Genomic DNA, 20,316 nt, shown 5'->3' with positions numbered 1-20,316 from the left:
GCAAAATTTCATTGGAATGTTTTTTCCAAACTAAGCTCATCACCATTAATAACAATAACAGTAAACAAAATACAATTAGATGCATCATAGCAAATACTAAACATATAAAATTCCTTCACGAAACTAATAAAATCCATGAAACACAGCAAATTTTGATTGATCATTGATAAGAAAAAATTTTAAAAAAATGAAAATTATATTTCATGAACCAAATTGTGCCACTTAAATTTATTGGACGACCATTTTTGGTTTAGGAATCATTTGCATTCAAACCTGTATGATATTCCTAATCACAGCAAGTTGGCTGTCACCATTTTCAACTTTATTCAAAATATAATGCAGGCAAAGAATCCCCTGAAGGATTTAACTATGATTTCCACCAAAGAAATAAATTCAAAATTACAATTAACTAAATTTCAGGAACTCTGACAAAGTAATTTTTAATGTTTCTCACATAATACAGCAAAGAACATTTTTTGTTCATAAAAACAGATTCATGTTTGCAAACTCAAATTGACAGATCTAACCACAAGGAAGAACTAGCACTGATATTTCTATGGGAAGTAAACGGGCCAATTGATGTAGTATGAGTCACGCAGCGGCTTGCTCATGTACTGGTTCCACTGTAAAGAAAGAAGAAGAAAACAATTGAGCTATTGCATCGAAATATGAAATAAATTTTTCGAAAGGAAAACAAACCTATAGTTATTCTTTGCCTGAATGATTTGAAGGAAATTTAAGTACAATAGTTAGTCTAATTTCATCCATTTTTCATAGCCGCATCACAGTTGTGGTTTGCAAACAATACAAATCAGAAACAAAAGGGTTATTCAGATGTCAGTGTTGAGGAAAAGCAAAATAACTGGGTTTCAAACACTTCAGGCAAAAGTTTCATCAATGGGTTATATAAAATTATATAAAATTATGTGTTAGAAGTAGACTGGGAGATAAATCTCAAACAGCTTGGCTCCGAACGACGAGTCGCACACAATGAGTTACGTAAAATACAATGAAACTTTTAGTGAATGAGATCTAGCCAAATTAAATAGTTTCTATTAGTAGATATGAGTACAAAAGATCATCATTTCTCAAATTTGGAAACATCAAACCAAAGCAAGAGTAGATTATTGATAGGATCAGTAGTGTTGGTGAGACAATAATATCACCTACTAAGAAAATCATCAGTACATGGTTGAAGACACTAAAACATAAAGGTGGTGAATGAGCGATGTTAAAAGCCGGGCAGGCAACACATAATGGCTAGGACATAAAGGATGTGTTGACGATTGAGGGCAATCCAAACTAAACTCCTAAAGATGTCGACGTCGAAAGCAGAGTAATTAGAAAAAAATCTCCTTCTGGTGATGGTGGTGGCAAGAGCTGAGACACAATAAGGCCATAAAGGATGGTTGGGTTGATCATCTCCAATAGGTTTGGGCAGCAAGATCTAAAGGTGATGAATAAAGCGGCATTGAAAGGTTATGGAGGTAATTGAGAGCAAGCAAGATGGTTCTCCTTCCGGATATGGAGGCATCATGACTTTAAGATAGCAGATGAATCGTTGTAGAAGCATTGTAGAAACGAGTGAAGGTGATTGGGTAGGTCCTTCCTCTAGAGGTGAGATAAAATGACTCAGAAAAATATAACAGACAATCAATGAGAACTTAATGCAAAATTAGAACTCAAGAATTTTTTAATGATCCAAAAATTCAGATTATCCAAAATAAATAGAATTATCATCTATTTATAGATTTTGAAAAAGGATATTTTGTTGGTTATTTAGAATATATTAAAATAAATTATTCTTGTTAAAAAAGAAAGAATAAGATCACACTCCCTCAACATAAGTGATTGATAATCGTAACGGTATGGGTGCAGAATTCAGCAAGAAAATAAAGAGAAAATGCCAAAAAATAGAAACCGGAAATAAAAAAGCTGAAAATCATGGAAAACAGGAAATAAAATACAAAACAAATTTACTAATCAAATAAAAGATATAAGATACAAGAGTTTCCAACTCTCGTAATCAACCGGGATACATAAATCACCACCCGAAAGGTTGACGCATAAAAAAAACCCGAGATGTCACCACCAACTACAAAGGGATATAGTTGTCACCACCCAAAGCTGTGGATACAAACATATTCCCATCCAGAAACCTACGGAGCCCAAGCTCTCACATCTTTCTACATCATTTCAAAAGTCTTCTAATACAATACAAGACACCCTAGTTATAACTCGAGCCCTAAATCAGTTACAAGTAAATGGACAAAAAAATAGTTACCAATACGTTGACGCACAACCTAAAACAAATGGCTCAACCACACATAACCCGGACCATGACTAAACACTCCGTGTCATTCTCCTCATGTATGTGGAGCTTCCTCTTCATCTTCAGATAAACATCTGCCTCGACTAGATTCAGAATGAATACTTGATTGGTTCTTGCAATAGCTCTTTGTAAAGGCACATCTAGGATCAGCCGAAGAGGAGTAAAAAGCAAGGAGAAGAGTTTTTGTTCTCTTCAAATAATGGGTTCATGGAATGAATCCTCACGGTCGTAACAGCAAGAACAACAGCAATTGTAAATTTTGAAAAAGAATTCTGAGATAATTCTCTATAAAGGCTAGCAAAACATGGAACGCCAACTGCACGTGTAAAAACTGAGCTGTCGCCACCAATCGCCGTCCACAGTCGACATTAAACAGAGGCTAAATTTTGGTCTCTGTTATCAGTCTGGGATGCTAGATTCGTAGTAGCTAGAGGAAAGGAACATGAAAATAACAGAAGACAGAAAAATATAAGAAAGAATAGGAATAACATGAAGAATACAGGTGAAAACCAGTGTTGGAATGGTTCGGTGAAGGTGCAGGATTCACTGTAGGTCCTAGAATTTCAGCAAGAAACAGATTCAAAACAGAGAATAAATCTCAGAAAACATAGGGGAACCCATGCAGAACCTATTGGAATCATAGGGGAACACATGCAGAACCAAGAATCTCAGAAAATAACAAAAAAAATGCAAAGACAGGATTCAGGAATCACAGGTCCGTAAAAAAGGGCAAAGAAACAGTCAGAAACAAAAAGAACAGCAAAAAGATTAGTAAACAAAAAAACTGAAAACCCAGGAAACAACGGACAACAAGAATGTTGTATTTTTTATGCAAAGAAAATACAAATCGGACTCAAAAACGTAAAGCTCTGATACCAAAAATGACATTGATAAAGGGTATGGGTGCATGATTCAACAAGAAAATAGAGAGAAAATGCCAAGACCAAAAAACGGTAACAGGAAGAACTGAAAATCAGGGAAAAATAAGAAAGAAAATACAAAAGAGATTCACTAATCAAATAAAAGAAATGAGACACAAGACTTCTTACCCTCATAAACGATCGGGATACATAAATTACCACCTGAAGAATTGACAAAAAAGAGACCTGAGATGTCACCACCAATGATGAAAATATATAATTGCCACTACCCGATGCGATACAGACATACTCCCATCCAGAAACCTGTGGTCCACGGCCATCTTTATATATCATTTCAAAAGTCCCCTACTACAACACAAGACCAGCTATTTATAACAAAAGTCAAGCCCTAATTCTAATAAAAGTAAATAGATGAAAATTCCCTTTCTAATACATTGACCCACAGCTTGAAACAAATGACAGGACCGCCCAAAAGCCGGATCACGACTAGACACTTAGTGTTACTTGGGTTGGACAAACTACACAGCTAAACAAGGGGGAACTTGGGAAACTAGTGAGAGGTCAGCACAATAGTTTGAAAGTCGTCTTTAGAGGCAATGCCTCTAATCAGTAAATCAAATTCACGAAGTTGTAAACACCGACATGCTCGAGAAGGCGACAAAAAAAATTCCAATGATTAGCTGACAAAAACAATTCCAAGAAAATTTTTGGATCAAATAGGGGATCACTTAAAAATAGCAAGAATATGCTGCCATGCATGAAAATATCTGTCTCCACAAGGGCAACCATTAGCTGCAAATGTCTTGCAAAATGTCAATTTGTAAATGTTGATAAACCCTCAGAAGTCAAAAACTTGTAGGATGAAGTACATGTTTGGATAGCAATGATGTGATAAAACACTAATTACACGATAGGACAATGCCAATATGTGCTTACAAATAGGCGTACCAAGGAGGAGGGTCACTTATCCCCTTGGGTTACCTCTATCATCGCCATCTTCTTCAAGCATAAAGAGGCACCTATGCATAAGGAATATAACCAACCATAGTTCCTTCATTTCATATAGGCCTGCATTTATTCAACTCATTTGAACTTTTTGAATTCATTTGGCTCCAAATTGCATGATCTTGTTGTCGATGAATAGCCAGAAACCATAGTCATTTTCATTGTACACTTATATTACTTGGCGCACATCCAATATCTAAATTAATTTATTAGGTAAAATAATAATAGATTTAGTCCCTTTTGAATGTTCTGAGATCCATGTCTTGCACTAAAAAACTGTTATTATCAAATTAAATTTTTGTGAGCCCAATGATAAAATTTATTAATAGCATAATTTAAAAAACTTTGTCAAGCAAAAATATAGATTATTCATTCATGATTTTTTTTATTCAAATAATTAATAGTATATCAAAAAATTAATGGATTATACAACAAATAAATAATTAATCTCAATAATACTAGTGTACAAATATCAATAGCTATCCTATTATCTACGCCTTAGTAATGCTAGATAAAACCAAGAAGCCAATTGAAATACCCAAAAAAAAAAAAAAAGGATATCGTTTACGTACATTCCCAGCCTCCTAGTGATGTGAAGGTAAAGGACAATGTTCTATTCTAGCAAGAAATGTCTTTAATTCATCCCATTTCTCTAAGCAAAGTTTTGTAAAAAGATATTTACTAATTCAAATAATGAAAAAAAGAGAAAAATGTCAAAATGATCGCCTGACTCTTTGTACAAGGTTGTTTCGGTCCCAGAGTCTAAAAAAGTCTCAATTTAGACCTCAGATTCTTTTATTTTTAAATATGGGTTGAAATAGTCAGTAATAAGGCCGAATATACCCACCATTAAAAGTCTGGGAATTAATTTAGCACTTTCATAAACTATGGGACTAAAATGGCCCCATGTAAAAAGTTCCCAATTTCTAATATAAAAAAGACATACAAAAATAGAAAATATGATATAAATATAAATAAATTTGAAATCTTCAAAAACTAAGAAATAAAGTATATACAACATTTTATATATAATTTAAATTTTTGTTTCAATAATTGTTATCAAAGGCTTTCAATGCAAACAATAATATAAAAGCCATAGAAATGTTGCTATCAATATCTTTAGAATCGTTTACAAACTTCTACAATTACATGAAGAAAATTCGGACTACAAGAATTTCAAGCATATATATCTTCTAATTAGTGAGAAACGTCGGGAAAGCTCCAGGGCACAAATTACAGCAACAAAAGGTCTTAGTAAGGGGTCAAAAGTATACCTTGAACTGATATGGCTCCCCTTTCTCCTTGGCTTTCTTCCAATGGTATTGTTCAAATAACATGGCCTTGTCATGCCAGCTGCAGGAAACATTCAAGATATACTCCAGATAAGATGACCAGATATTTTGAAAAATAATAGCATGAAGATTTTAAGTTTCTTATAGCACAACTAAAGATATAATTACACCAACCAATTATATTACTGTAATAAACCAATTAGATCAAATTAAAATATTAAAAGTGAACATGAAACTATGATAAAAAAATTAGAAGTGATCTTTTTAGAAAAGAATATCACATTTACCACACTATAGCTAAATGCTTGATCCCTATAGCTATATTAAAAATGCTTGATCCAGAAGAAATAGGTAAGCGTTTAAATGGATAAGATGGTGCCACTTCTAACAATTAAGCAAAAAAGCGGAACCATTAAAATAAGGGGCATTTACATGGATATGTAAACATCTTTAGATCTTTTTGCTTAATTTAACCATTAAATTAAGCAAAAAAGCGTTTAAATGGATAAGATGGCACCCAGTTCTATTGTACTTACATATCTAACACCAAAACTTTGCTATTTACATTTCTACTATCTAGATCTTTCATATAACATCAAAAGTACAATTATTTTAATTTTTAAAATGTGAAATAACCTTTTCATGTATAGGTAAGGTGGAATTTATATAAAAATTGAGGTTTGAGTGTTAGATATGTAAACACAGAAGAATTGAGTGGTATGTGAGTAAATCTTCCTAAAAATAAATATATCTAAATAGTGATGGTAGAAAGTAAAACTATGTGAACCAATAAGCTTAAATATATCAAACATATTATTTTTAAACTTTGCAGGCGGGCAAACAAATAAAAACTAAAGAGTGGCAACGCTGGAGAAATATCACAAGCAATTTAGTTAGCTATATTCAAGCACTGTACACAGTAAAAACTCACTGAGAGTACTCGTAAGTTTCATTAATGCCTTACTACTGTAGATATGGCAATCAAGAAAACTCAATGTTGAGTGAGTATCAGTATTGTGGTCTCAAATTTCTTATTATCTGAGACAAAAACTACATATAGCGATTATTTGATACTTCATTCTTTTATTTGTAAGAGATGGCACTTGTGCTTGATATGTGCCACAAAATCACAGTCAGACACATAAATGCAAATAGGAAAAGAATAGAAATGAAATTTTAATTGAAGGAACAAAGAGCTTCATTTCCACAAATCACAATAAAAAAGGAACAAAGAACTAATGTTGTAGGCTTAAACTACAAAAGATATTTTTTTAAAATGAAATCCCTATTTGTTTGGAAATTATTATATTTAATATCCAAAACTTACCAAACACTCTTGAAGCCGGAATTTTCTCATCTCAAATTGGACGACATTTCGCCAAGAAACTCACAATCATAGCTAAATTAATCCTTGGTTTTTAAGAAAACTAAATGTGGAAGCATTAGAGGACAAAAGCAGTACATCAAATATAATATAAAAGAGAGCAAAAAAAGATTTGCATAGAATAGAATTAATGCATCATGTAGCATTTCCTAGAAATGAACAAAGGAGAAGAACTTCTAATGAAGATCACAAATTGTTGGAATAAGACTAACGGCTCATTTGTAAATAATGAATTTACTAGTGATTGCCAATTCGTAGAATATAGTTAGAAATAAATATTAACTTTAAACAGTGCAAACATCTTCAAAATAGCTCAAACGTGATAATTTCATTTGCTAAAACATGTTTTATATCTCCAAACAACCAAAAGAAACCTAATAATAATGATAGAGATTATAAGTGAAGAATCAAATCCCTTGGAATCTAAAATAACAATAATATCATACCAAAAAAAATGAACCGGATTGATTAACTTTCTTTTAGAGTTATTTTATCTAAGGAGAGTTTGAGCTTAATCATCAATTGATAAATCCAGCCCAATTGAAAACATCAATCCCAAACCAAACAAGATCTAACTTCTAAAAATGAATTTACTAGTGATTGCCAATTCGTAGAATATGGTTAGAAATAAATATTAACTTTAAACAGTGCAAACATCTTCAAAATGTCTCAAACCTGATAATTTCATTTGCTAAAACATGTTTTATATCTCCAAACAACCAAAAGAAACCTAATATAGAGATTATAAGTGAACAATCAAATCCCTTGGAATCTAAAATAACAATAATATCATACCAAAAAAAAATGAACCGGATCGATTAACTTTCTTTTAGAGTTATTTTATCTAAGGAGAGTTTGAGTTTAATCATCAATTGATAAATCCAGCCCAATTGAAATCATCAATCCCAAACCAAACAAGATCTAACTTCTAAAAAACTCTCCTATGTGTCTTATATGAACACCCGTGCACATGTACCACAATCCATAAGACAAACAAAATGTTTTGACTATCAATATAAAATCAATTTCCGATATATACAAGAAGTTGCTAATTTCTATTCCTAATCTAAAAAAAAAAGCTAAGTACTATTAAGTACTTTTGACCCTGTCTTGTAGATGCACTTGGATGATTACTAAAAAGAAAAACAACCCTGTTGTATGCACAAAAATAAAAATAAAAAGAACGAAAAAATCATTGATACAGAGACAACTACATATTGCATCATTAAGAGAAAGAATTTTTATAGTCTTGGCAAATCCATTACGTTAAGTTGCAATTTTATTTTCAAGGCATATTTTACATTAAGAGACCCCATACACCCTGCAATTTAATAGATGATAAAATATTTTTTTGTCAAGAGATAATGATGAAAATGTAGATACACAAAGCATAAAAAGAGAGAAGATAAGGAGTGCACGCTAAATCCAACAAGAGAGAGAATTCACACAGATTCTAGATAGAAGTTCTCTCAATTCTTTCATCTGGTCTTCATTTAGTCTTTACAAGATTATCTTTACCAGATCATGAATGTTGAGGTGGATAACAACTGACTTGCATTTTCAACAAGTTAAACTACAAAAGAGTTAAATTTACAAAAAAATAAATCAAGGTTCACAGCAATGAGAAATTTATGATGGAGCTATTCTTGCATGCATTACACGATTCTGTGGATTGTTTCAAAACCCCGCAAAGAAAACCCTCATCTGAGTGCAGATAAATTGCAAACGGCAAAGTGATTGGCAACCACACTGTAATCTGTTTCAATGGATCTAAGAAAACAGGCAAAAGCAGTGATGCATGAAGATTTATAACAAAAATTGAAAAGTTCCTGGAGATAATTCAAAATTCCTCCTTTTTATCATCAAAGTGTGGAAACATAAATCAGTAAAGTTTAAGATAATGATTTAGACACTCATATGGTGCAACCCTAACGAGGAGACAAGGATAGAGTGACCAACTTGAATTGGTTGGAGAGCTGCCACATGTATGGGTTAAAGAAGGTGAGAGCTGAGAATGCGAATGAGCCAATCCAGATGTTTGCGAAGCGCTCCGGATCGGTGTGTGGCACGCCAGGATCACCGCGATATGCATTCCCGAAATATTTCTCCATTATATTACGTCTCTGTTGCTCTTGATCACTTCCTCGCCGGTAGCTTGCCGCCCGTTTTATCCTTACAGTGTGCACTAGTAGATAGAGGACTAACCAGGCCGGGCAGTGGCATGTTAGGGTTTGGTGAATCCGAGCTCTCAATGCTATTCTATCAAAACAAAATAATTCATTTATATCTGCCAAAAGAAAAAATAGTCAAATTAGGATGGATTCAGTTAACAAGGCAGCTCAATGTTAGCCTTCTAAGTCTATTTTATCAAAACTGGTTAGCCAAAATAAGACTATTCATCAATCAAAGCCGACACATCCAAATAGATTCACTTCGAGAACATAAGCAATAGAGTTAATTGTCTTTAACGCTAAAATCTTGAGATAATGTTTGCAATGTTTTTTTTTTTTTTTTTTTCAGATGGATTATGATAAAGAGTTTACATTATGATCTGAATTAAAGTCAACAAAGAGTTTTCCGGACCTTTTATATAAAGAGATAATGGATATATCCAAAAAATATGTATTGACATCTACTTTTGATGTCACGAGTGTAGGGTGTCCACTGCATGACACGAGATGGTCTGCGGTTGTCTGTAACGTCCGGTAGCTCAAGACACACACCCGGGACATATTTAGTGCTCACTCTAGTGTTACAAGTCATCGCATGTCCGTCTGAAAACTCCCATGGCAAAAGGAAGTCACAGAATCCCCCTACACACGTTACGGAAAAGTTAGGGTTCGGGACACCCTACCCGCGTCGTGGCTTAGGACAATCGTTGGCAACATTTTTTTTGGTGAATGACCGACAAGAATGCTTCGTATTTGAGTTATGGGATCACATGTCACTTATATGGAGTCTCTCTTGTCTTAAGTTTCGAGAAAATTCTTTGTTTTTTGTGCTTTCTGTGAAAATCAATCTTTTAGGCTAGATCGGCGCCCCAACGACGACCTGGGGTTCCTATGTGCCTAAAACCGCTTCTTGGACATCCAACAAGAGAAGTTGGAAGTCTGACTTAATGTCCATGTCGCCTGGTCGCCATACCGAACAACTAGGTGCCCAAAAACAGCATAAAAAAGCCCATAACCCGAGAGCCACGAAGTATGGCACCACTTGGGTGGCACCTAAACATCATACTTGGCGCCTAGACAACAGGAGTTTGGCGTCATGGTGCCATACTAACACTTAGGATCCCGAGTTCAGGCGCCTAGGCATCATGGTTCAAGCGTCTAGACGCCAGACACTTCCCGGGTGACATAAAAGTGACTATTTTGGGCTTCCTTTTGACTCCTGATGTGTCGGAATGGCAAAACGCGTGATGTTGGTCCCTAGGGTGAGAAAAGAGGATGCAAAATACCACTTTTCCCTCACTTTAGAAGCTTCTTGGGCATCTAATGGTGGCTTTTTTTTCATTTTCGAGGGGATGTTTTGAGCTTAACCCGTCGATCAAACTTCATTAAGAGGGTTAAGGGAGAGCCTCGAGAAAGTTGTGAGGGATTTTCAGAGGAGAGATTAGCTTCACCTTCTTCCTCCACCTCCTCTTCAATTTCTTCTCCTTCTTCTTCATTCCCTCTTCTAGCCATTTCCTTGCCTACAGGAGAAGAAGAGGAGTTTCAATGCGCTACATTGTCGAAGTCTCTTTCTCGAGGAGAGCATCTTCACTTAGGGAGAAGAACTTTTAGAGTTTGTGTCAAACTCACTTCCTAGGGGATAGCTTCATGTTGGCTTGAAGAAGCAACACCGGAGCACCATCGGTCCAAATCGTGGGCTTCTCTTCTACTGTTGGGAGAGCTTCATCTCAAACTTCATTGGACAATGAGCAACCACCGCAATGGTATAACCTCCTTTAACTCTTCATGCTTTCCTTCTTAGCTAGCCTTATGGTTAGTTTTTTTTAGGCGTGTGGGCTCGGCCGCCCACATGGGATGAGTCTGCACGGCCACCTTCCTGTGCTTTGGTCTTTGCTTTTCTAGAGAAGGCCTTAGGATAGGAATTCAGTGTGTAGTCAGACCTCTCATAGAGCCAACTGATTCCCATTGTGAACACTAGGACAAAGTCCTGGTGGTTTGGAGTCCCAATCTCCCCTGACTTTCGGTATCCCCCAACCTTAATAATCTCAAAATTGAGTGATTTTTGACTCGTTGGATTCCTTTCATTGTGATGCTAGACTTGATTATTATATGTCAAATTTAGAGTTCATTTGACCCTCTAATTAACTATCTAAAGCCTCCAAATATGGTTCAATGACTTAATCTGAGATTGATCGAACTTGGATTAAGTCAACTTTGACATCATTGGGTTCGACTCATCGAGACAGTCTATTTAAATATAAGCATTTTAAATCGGAGCTCTGAATAATCATTAATTTGCATGGAAAAATGTATTCATGTCAAATAACAAAATTTTTTCATGACATTTGAATATTAATTTGCTTCTAAGTTTTTGTTTTATTATTTCTACACTAGGCCCTAGCTTCTTAGACAAAATAAAGTTGCAGTCCAAAAGCTTCCATGGACCACTCCAGAAAATTTTGCACGAGGACACTGTCAAAATAATTTTCTACAGTGCCAAAATCTCCAAACCTATCAAATAAATGTTTCGAAAATAAAATGAAGCCATTTTACGAGCTTCAACAAGTGTACAAAACGAAGTTAAATTTCATAATTATGAGGTAATTTTATACACTATATTTAAACTTTGAATATTTATAGAAATAACATTCACCTACTTTCACATTCTACCCAAATATCAAAATTCACAATAAACCCCAAATTTGTTGAAATTTCAATCATGAAACATACAACTATGCATGTTCTTAGTAAAGCAAAAAAAAAAACAAAAAACAAAGAACAAAGGTCAGATTTATAAATTAAAAAAAAAAAGTGTTATGTTTAAAAATATCTAACTATTTAATCAAAAACAAATTTTTATTTACCTAAATCGCTAAACATGACATACTTTAAAAAGAATTTGTATACTTTATAATTTTATTAGAGTATAAGTAATGTTTTTGGGTGTTTATATTAATAAATTAACCAGCCAAGTGGGAAAAGCTCGATCTATGTTCAAACTCTATCTTGTGGGAAAATTTTCCTTATGAAGTGGATTTCCTGTAATATGTCATCATGTGGAAGTTATTGTAGGATAATTGACCTGAAACCACAGAGGTTATTGGAGGGGTTAATGCAGGGGTTATTGAAATGAAACCGCGGAGGTTATTAAAGGGTTATTGGAGTGGAACCACAAAAGTTATTGAAGGATTGTTCAAAGATTATTGCGGCTTTATTGGAGTTAATGCCCTCAATAACCCCTCAATAATCCCCCAATAACTCTCCCAAATAACATTCGCGGTTCTAATTTAATTTTTTTAGATGGGCCCGATATATAACACATGGCGACATATTACTGGAGTCCGCACGTAGAGTTATGTACGTACTCTGTATGGAAAAACATTTACATGCATACCACACAATTCTGATGTTTTTTACACTCCTAACAATTAAACATTCATATTTAAGTACATACCACACAAATCTTTTACGTCATATAAAAAAAATATTGTTATCTTTTTAAAAATGAAATACACATTTTTATGCATAAATGTATGACATCAAAGTATTATAAGTACTTAACATGCATTACCAATTTCTTATAGTTCTTTAAAGGTTTTATATGTAGTCTTTCATAATCCAAAAAGTATTAAATAAGATCAATAACGCTTAAGCTTTACAGAAGATAGTTTAAAGATAAAGTAAGCTTTCGTGGGTGGTCTTTATCATCCTCTTCTTCGTCAACTTTCATCTTTTTAAGAAAAGTATTATCATTCTTCTTAACAGAAGCTTGGTCTTTCCTCTTCGGTGTTAGATTTAATGCTTATCATTTTTTTGTATCATTTCTTTTTGTATTTATCCTCATTAGTTTAAGATTGAGCTTATTTGGAGCAACCCTTTGATTTGTCACACTCTTCATTTTGTTATTCATTAAATTTTTAGTCCAAGACAAATTTTTAAAACTCAATTAATTAAATGTGCTTTACTTTCCATACTTAAAAATATATATCCACATAAATAATATGCAAACCTTCAAATGTTAAACCTAACATCATAAGTTTTCCAAATAGTACTCATATCTTCATAAATCCAAACATAACCTCTCTTTAAGTTGTAGAAAAGAAGAAGAAAAAACCGACAAAAAATAAATATAATTAAGGTCTTTGTCTTGTAATTATTGGGCCCATTAATCATATGATCTCAAAATTATAAAAAGTCTACAATCACTCTGAATACATTTCCAGACATCTCCTAACATAAAATAAAAAATAATCTCTACAAAAATCTACCTAAAATTATAATATATGTTTCTTAAAATGCTCAAGGGAAGATATTTTTAGCTAGAATCCTAGTTTGAGATGGTGTTAATGCCAAAAGCAAAGGGTAAATCTCATGCTAATTGATCTAATGGCACTAAAGGATGTGGTTCATCCAACAAACTTAAAGGTGAACAAGTGTTAAATGGTGAACATCAAATGACTAGATGATTGACAGTTAATGGATTTTTTGAGAGTGGATTGCAGATGTGATATAGAGATATTATAATATAGTGGGGGATACTCTTTATACGTGTTTATTGTTTGATGGTTGTTGTGGGCACATGACACGTGTTGAGTTGTTGGACTAGAAAGTAATGGTTATGAATGCATAAGAAAAAAGATAAAAAATCTTAGTGTTCAATTCAAGGTGTTGATCGAATTTGGCATAGATAAATGGTATTGGTAGAAAGGATGAAAGATAGTTAATCATGTGAGTTTTTTCTTCTTGATCAAACTGACATAAATTTAAAAAAAAGGAGGGTCAGTGACAACTCTCATGCAATATAGTAAGAATTCCCATACTTGACTTGTTAAAGAGGTGAAACACAAGTGTTTTTTAGTATAAGAATGACTTGGGTAAGTTTTTGATAGCCCATAGTAGTTCATGTTTCGAATTCTACCAACTAGTATTGACAAACTTACATAGATAAATTTCAATTAAAATCTTGATTGATGATCTAATGAGGCAAAACAAATGAGTCATCACACTTTTCCATACTCTAAAATCCTATTTATAAGTCTAGGAATAATTCAAAATTGTTGTAGAGCATACTCTTCTCGTTCTTTTTCCATCTTCTCCAAGTTCTATTTTCTAGTTTTAGGGAAGGGCGAGATTCATGGTATTGGTAACCTTCGAGTGATAATTTTGGCAAAAAAATGATGGAAGAAGAAGGAAAAGAAGGCAGTAGTAGTTGAGATGTCTTTGCTTGTTGCAAAGCCAAAAAATCAATTAAGACCATAATAGAGTTACTACATTTATATATGACATTTGTAATTGATCCAAATGATTGAAAGGGAGTTACATTGATTGAGATTCAGTCATAAAGTTGATTGACACAGCCAACACTTAAAAAATTTGTCTGTAATCAGCAAAAAAACTAATTTTTCATGATAACATTAAAATTTGTCAAAAACATTATTTTTAGGGGGAAATTTTTTCTCTATAAATCACTTGCTTTGATTATTTTCAAAGAACTTTTTATTGCATATCTAATAAATTATAAATGAAACAATCGTGACACCAATTTTATTTTTCAAGCCAGATGAGCACTTAAACACGACCCTTTAGGACTCTTTGCTTTATTTTCAACTAATGTGTTGCACAGCAGGACGGAAGCTATGCACTTCGATATGGAATATCCATTGAGCCAAGAATGTGCCATCAAAATTTCCACATAGGAAAAATATAATATTATAACTCTAAACTTACAAAAAGATCCATACATTAGGTATAGAGCTGTACAAAAAATTGGGTACATACATAGTATTGGCAGCCTTAATTTTTGTTGGTCTGCTACTCAAGACGTTTCCAAACCATTATGTGTAACAATCACAATAGTCTTTCGAAAACATCAAATCTAATATAAAAATAAAAATTCTACAATAACCATTATTTTCTCGCACACAATCTAATTACTAACACGTTTTTTCGACATAGTTTAGATCATATAAAGACATCGATTTGAAAAATTAATTTTTTTTAACATTTAAGGATATGTTTAAATACAACATTACATGAAATAAAATTGATTTTTTTCCATTATTTCTCGCACAAAACTTAATCACTAACGCAAGTATTTTTCCCACATTATATTAGAACATGTGGAAGCATAAATAAACTTGATAACAATATAAATCCATACAAATGGAATTATATGCTTAAATAAACCATTTCATGAAACAATGAATATTTCTTCTGGAAAATAATTCTTATTCATATTACATTTTAGCCAAAGTAATTACCAAAACAAGTATCTTCCGACTGCCGCCCCCTTCACTGTGCCTTATCAGCAAAACCAAATCATCTTATATGAACAACAATTGCTGCTCTTTAATTACCAAATAAGACAAGTTTATGAACCTTACATGACTGACATTAATCAAACGCAGAAATGCAACAACATAGCACAATCAGAACACCTAACTAATATTACATCACTTGGAGGAATAGTTTAAAACCAACAAATTTACTACAAAATAGGATACAAATGGTCCATCTTTTGGACTCGATCAATAGCAAGTGTAGCCAGGAGGCGGCGTCTTGCCACAACTTATCAGTAGATCAACGGCAATGGGATATAACACGTAGATATTAAGAAGTTTGAGCTTGATGGTGGTGCAAAGGCAAGCGGCCGCTTCAATCCCTGTGAGGCCTTTGATGAGCGGGCAGCACTCGCTAACAGTCGGATCTCCGATCTGAATCACATTGCCAAGGAGATCCAGACAAGCTCCGAACTTTAAGATGTCTAGAGGGCAGGTTTTTTTGGCAGCTGGTGGTGGAGAGCAGCCCGACGTGCCAGTCGCCGGAGGTTTGGTTATCGGAGGGTTAGCGATGACAGGGGGGAGGGTAACTGGTGGTTTAACGTTAATAGGGGGGAGGGTGACGGGTGGTTTAACGATGATAGGAGGTAATGTTACAGGCGGTTTTCCGATGACGGGAGGAAGAGTGATGGGTGGTTTTCCAGTGATAGGAGGTAATGTTACAGGCGGTTTTCCAATGATAGGAGGTAATGTTACAGGCGGATTTCCGATGATGGGAGGGAGGGTGATCGGCCCTTCCTTGGGAGCTGGCTTGGGGGTTGTGGGCGTCGGGCACTCACCACAACCAAAGGCAACCTGGAAAGAGGAAGAGAAGGAGAGGATAAGAATGAGGAGAAGAACTGAGACATTGGAGGAGGAATCCATGGCGCCTTCTGCTAATTACTATTATCTAGCTAGCTAGCTTATCTCTTCATCTAAAACTCACTGATGTAGCTGTTGCAGAGAGTGAAAACATAGGATTTCTCTTATAGGAGAGAAAGATGAGTGGAATCTAAGTAGGGGAATTGTGGGAAGACAAAGCACGTGAAGATGCAGCTCTTGCCAGGTTTGCCGCTTGGCGCTTTGCAAGACATGCATGGAGAGTACTTGTGGCTGTGATGGCTCTATGATTTTTTTCATTATTGGTTTTGGGTTTCTTTTTGCTGGCCAAGAAAGTGATTTTGGAACCATTAGATAGTTAGAACATGTCACATTAGAATAACATCTGGTTAAAACTATAATTTACTTGTATTATTATTACAAAAAAAAATTTTTTACTACATAATTTTTGTTATCGCTGGACCTCGATTCTGGTTTCCCGCTCTCGCCTCCCCGATCGACGTCGCAACTTCCGCTTCCCGCTCCCGCTCAACTGTTCCCTCCATCCGTCTTTCTCAGTTGCGATAAAAGGAACGTCCGCACCATTTGTTCGGTAGCCGTGCGTGCGGTTCGAAAGAAAGGAAGAAGAGACGATTCTCCTTCAGATTAAGCATAGCCACTTTTGAGTTCCTTTTCGGGCTTCCTCGGGATAGAGGAAGAGCTCTTTAGGCTTCCTCGGGATAGAGAAGAGAAGTGCAAACAGTAGTTTCTTGCAGCAGAATAAAGAAGAAGATTGTTCTCCCTTAATTTCTTCTTGGCGGCTTATGGCAGAAGAGAAATTAAATTTATTTATCTTGTAAGTTTATCTTCTTCGATGTATTTCGGTGTAGAGAGAGAAGAACAAAGATAGAAGAATAGAGAGCAACGAAGTAAGAGATTCCTCTTGTAAGTCGAGACGATCGACTGTTGTAAATTCCTAATATTAGTAAAATCCTATGCAACTCCGTGGACGTAGACAATTTGTCAAACCACATAAATATGTGTGTTCTGTTGTGTTACTGTTTTCTGATGTAAATTTTCTCGTTCTATTTTTCTTTTCGTTGATCGTTTTCCTATTTTCTTTTATTCATATATACCACAACAACTGTTATATCTCAGAACAATTTTATTATAAGATAAAATTACATTGTTATATATTTTTAATCAAATGTTTGATAATTTATTTGTTACTCTTAAAAAAATGTATTATGTGCTCTTGATTTTTGTTAAGGATTTTTATGACGTCAGTACTTGTATGAGTTTGTCGGAAATTTCATTCAAATTTCAACCAAATTTTCTATCAATATAGAAAAAATTTGATTCCCTCTCATTATCGTCAGGGTTGGATTGCTAAATATGGAACTGAAAAAACTTTATTATTGCACAAAATTTGCTAAGTAAATAGAATAAGAAGCACGAGAATGTATTAATAGAATTTTAACTTTCATTAGATTTATGAAAGAATGTATAAATAGAATTTTAACCTACATTAGATTTTAACTTAAGAGACAAAATGCGAAATGAATATATTCGTGATAGGGTTGGTGTAGCTCTTGTGACGAACAAAATTAGAGAAAGTTGTCTTAGATGGTTTGGTCACATTAAACGTTGATCATTTGAGGATCCAATTAGGAGAGTATATGTTTTAGATTCGACTTTTGTTAAGAAAGACAGAGATAGATCTAAGAAAACTTGGGCTTATTGTATAAAAAATGATCTTAGTTTATTAGAACTAAATGAAAATATGACACTAAATAGGACGCAATGGAGAAAAAAGATTCATGTAGCCGACACTCACGTAGTGGGATTAAGGCTTTGTTGTTGTTGTTGTATTAGATTTATGAAAGAAAAAAAAAAATTGTGCAATACCGTTAAGTGAAAATGAACATGTAAACTTTGCTTTTTTACAATTATAACACTTAAATATTCTTGCAGCACATCAAAAATACCATTATTTTAACTATTAAAAAAGTAAAATACAACCTTTCATGCATACATACGGTGGCATGAATGTAAAAATAGAAGTTTAGGTGTTATATACGTAACTAAACAGGAATTGAGTGGTCTGAATGTAAATGAACGAATTTTTTATGTAATTTATTTAATGCAATTTTGCTCTAATCAAATTTTATGCAAGCATCGAGTTTTGAATAATATTATCATTCTACTTCAAAGCATAACCCAAAATTTAGGAAAGTAAGGTTATTTTTTGTAAGTGCAGCGAACCAAAAAGATTTTTGAAATTCCTATTTCATAAACCTATAAAAATTACTCGTTAGATTTGTTATTTGCTGGCGTCAGAGTAATAATTTAACGTCTTAGTCTTGCACGATGATCCAGCACACAGATTATTTGAAGGTAGCGAGAGGAGACACCAAATATTTTTATGTGGAAAAACCCTAGAAAGGGAAAAAATTACAGAGTGTAGGTTAGTCTAAATATTTCACTATAAGTATATAATTTTATAAAATACACATTTTTTCCAATAACTGGGAGAGCAGGGCTACAACTTCACAACAAATACAATGTTTGTCAATATACAATGTACAAAAAATTCAATAGTCTTGAGAAAACCATCGTATTTTGAATAATAGTCGTAAACAATTGTCACCAGATGTTAGTGTTGGATCTTCAATACATCGTTGTTGATGAAATGTCCTAAAGCATGTTTTATTTCCCTCGTCTTTTACAAATGTTTTTAGATGAAATTGTACTTTAAAGAATGTATTTTTATATTTTTCGTGCAGGTATAACATGTAGAACATTTGGAGCGAAGCAAGATTGAAAAGGAGCAAAAAATGAGCTAAATGTAGCAAAACTTGCATTTCACATAACTGGAGACTAGGCACCAAATTATGGGCGCCAAGGCGCTCCATTCAAGTGCCATGGCGCCAGCTTCTGGGCGCCAGAACTTTGTGCATCCACTCGAGAAGGCGGCACTTAGGCTCCAAGTTCTAAGCACCAAGGCGCATCAGTTTTCTGCAGTTTTTGAACCGCGACTTTGGGAGTTATTTGGTGGATTTTAGTAGTTCGGCAGAGGATTATGCAAGGAGGAGAAAGGAGAATCGGAAGGGAAGCACCGGAGTGCAGTAAGAACATCTGGGAAACAAAGGAAGTGTGGAGGAAGGCCAAGAAATTCTAGTGAGACTCAGGGTTTGTAGGATTATCACATTTTCTTCAGTGTTTGGTGAGGTTTTTGAGAGAATATTGTTAAGGTATCAATTCATCAGTGCAAGAAGGACTTTGATCCAGTATTGGGAGGAACTTTTCATCTTTTGATGCAGCAGCTTCTGAACTTCTTCTCGAATTGGTAAAGCTAGGGTGACACTGAGGACCTTGTCTTCTGCTTTATTGGTCAAGTCACTAGATTAACGTTCAAGCGATGGTGAACGATGTCAATTAAAACCTCTGACATCTCGATTGCAGATCAGGCAAAAACATCTAGGTGGTCTCGGAGGGTTCTGATTAGCGTATCTTTTGACCCTGCATCAAAAGCTTTTATTATTAGAAAAATGTTACTAGGCTTGCCTTCAGTCGCCAGAATTTGATTTGTGGTCTTAATGGTCTCAAAACCACCCTTAAGTAGAAGTTTGAGCTGAAGTGTTTGTTGATCAATGCTTACGACCACTCAAAGATAGTAGATGCGGGGTTGCTTTGAGTTGCCTCAGATGGTGATCACTTCTCCATCACTCGAAAATTTCACTGGAACATGATAAATCAAGTTAACAACTTTGAAAGAATTGAGCATGGGGTGGTTGAAGATGGTGTTATAAGTTGAAGGCAAGTCAATCACTAAGAAGCCCTCCATGTTAATAAATTGTTTATCATTTTTCCTCAGGTAACTAGCGAGGTGATGGTCCCCAATGATTCCCTCATCTCGCCAGAAAAGTTGTAGAGTGGGACAATTGTTGTAGTCAACTGATCATTTCCAAGACTCATGTTTTCGAGCATCGCTTTGAACATAATGGTTGTGGAGTCACCAATGTCGATGAGATTGCTATAAATCTGGTAGTTGTTGATCAATGACGTAATGACAATGACGTCACTGTAAGGGTTCCCTTTCGGGGGCAGGTCCT

At 34.5% G+C, this 20,316-nt stretch overlaps 2 protein-coding genes across 2 annotated transcripts; both read right to left on the bottom strand.

The window, feature by feature from the left end:
• Window positions 1–340: 340 nt before the first annotated feature.
• Window positions 341–9,153, bottom strand: LOC110031697. The gene is made up of 3 exons (XM_020735038.1): window positions 8,854–9,153; window positions 5,493–5,571; window positions 341–623 (listed from the first exon to the last, which is right to left on the bottom strand). Exons 1-3 carry the CDS (start codon window positions 9,003–9,005, stop codon window positions 555–557), a joined length of 300 nt encoding a protein of 99 aa, XP_020590697.1. The 5' UTR covers window positions 9,006–9,153; the 3' UTR covers window positions 341–554.
• Window positions 9,154–15,388: 6,235 nt separating this feature from the next.
• On the bottom strand, window positions 15,389–16,358 carry LOC110031544 (36.4 kDa proline-rich protein-like). The gene has a single exon (XM_020734792.1). It carries the CDS (start codon window positions 16,265–16,267, stop codon window positions 15,593–15,595), a length of 675 nt encoding a protein of 224 aa, XP_020590451.1. The 5' UTR covers window positions 16,268–16,358; the 3' UTR covers window positions 15,389–15,592.
• Between the last annotated feature and the right edge of the window lie 3,958 nt (window positions 16,359–20,316).

Source organism: Phalaenopsis equestris, unplaced genomic scaffold, assembly GCF_001263595.1.
Source record: "Phalaenopsis equestris unplaced genomic scaffold, ASM126359v1 Scaffold000840, whole genome shotgun sequence".
NCBI lineage: Eukaryota > Viridiplantae > Streptophyta > Magnoliopsida > Asparagales > Orchidaceae > Phalaenopsis > Phalaenopsis equestris.
Note: the sequence above shows the minus strand (reverse complement) of the source record. Positions and strands in the feature narration are given on the sequence as shown.

What these genes read in the sequence shown, in the direction of transcription:
- LOC110031544 (XM_020734792.1), bottom strand. Translation starts at nt 16,267, where the DNA reads ATGGATTCCTCCTCCAATGTCTCAGTTCTTCTCCTCATTCTTATCCTC.
- LOC110031697 (XM_020735038.1), bottom strand. Translation starts at nt 9,005, where the DNA reads ATGGAGAAATATTTCGGGAATGCATATCGCGGTGATCCTGGCGTGCCA. An exon ending in CAGCTCTCCAACCAATTCAA is followed by an intron (nt 5,572 to 8,853) that starts GTTGGTCACTCT and finishes TGTTTCCTGCAG; the next exon opens with CTGGCATGACAAGGCCATGT. An exon ending in GGGAGCCATATCAGTTCAAG is followed by an intron (nt 624 to 5,492) that starts GTATACTTTTGA and finishes CTTTCTTTACAG; the next exon opens with TGGAACCAGTACATGAGCAA.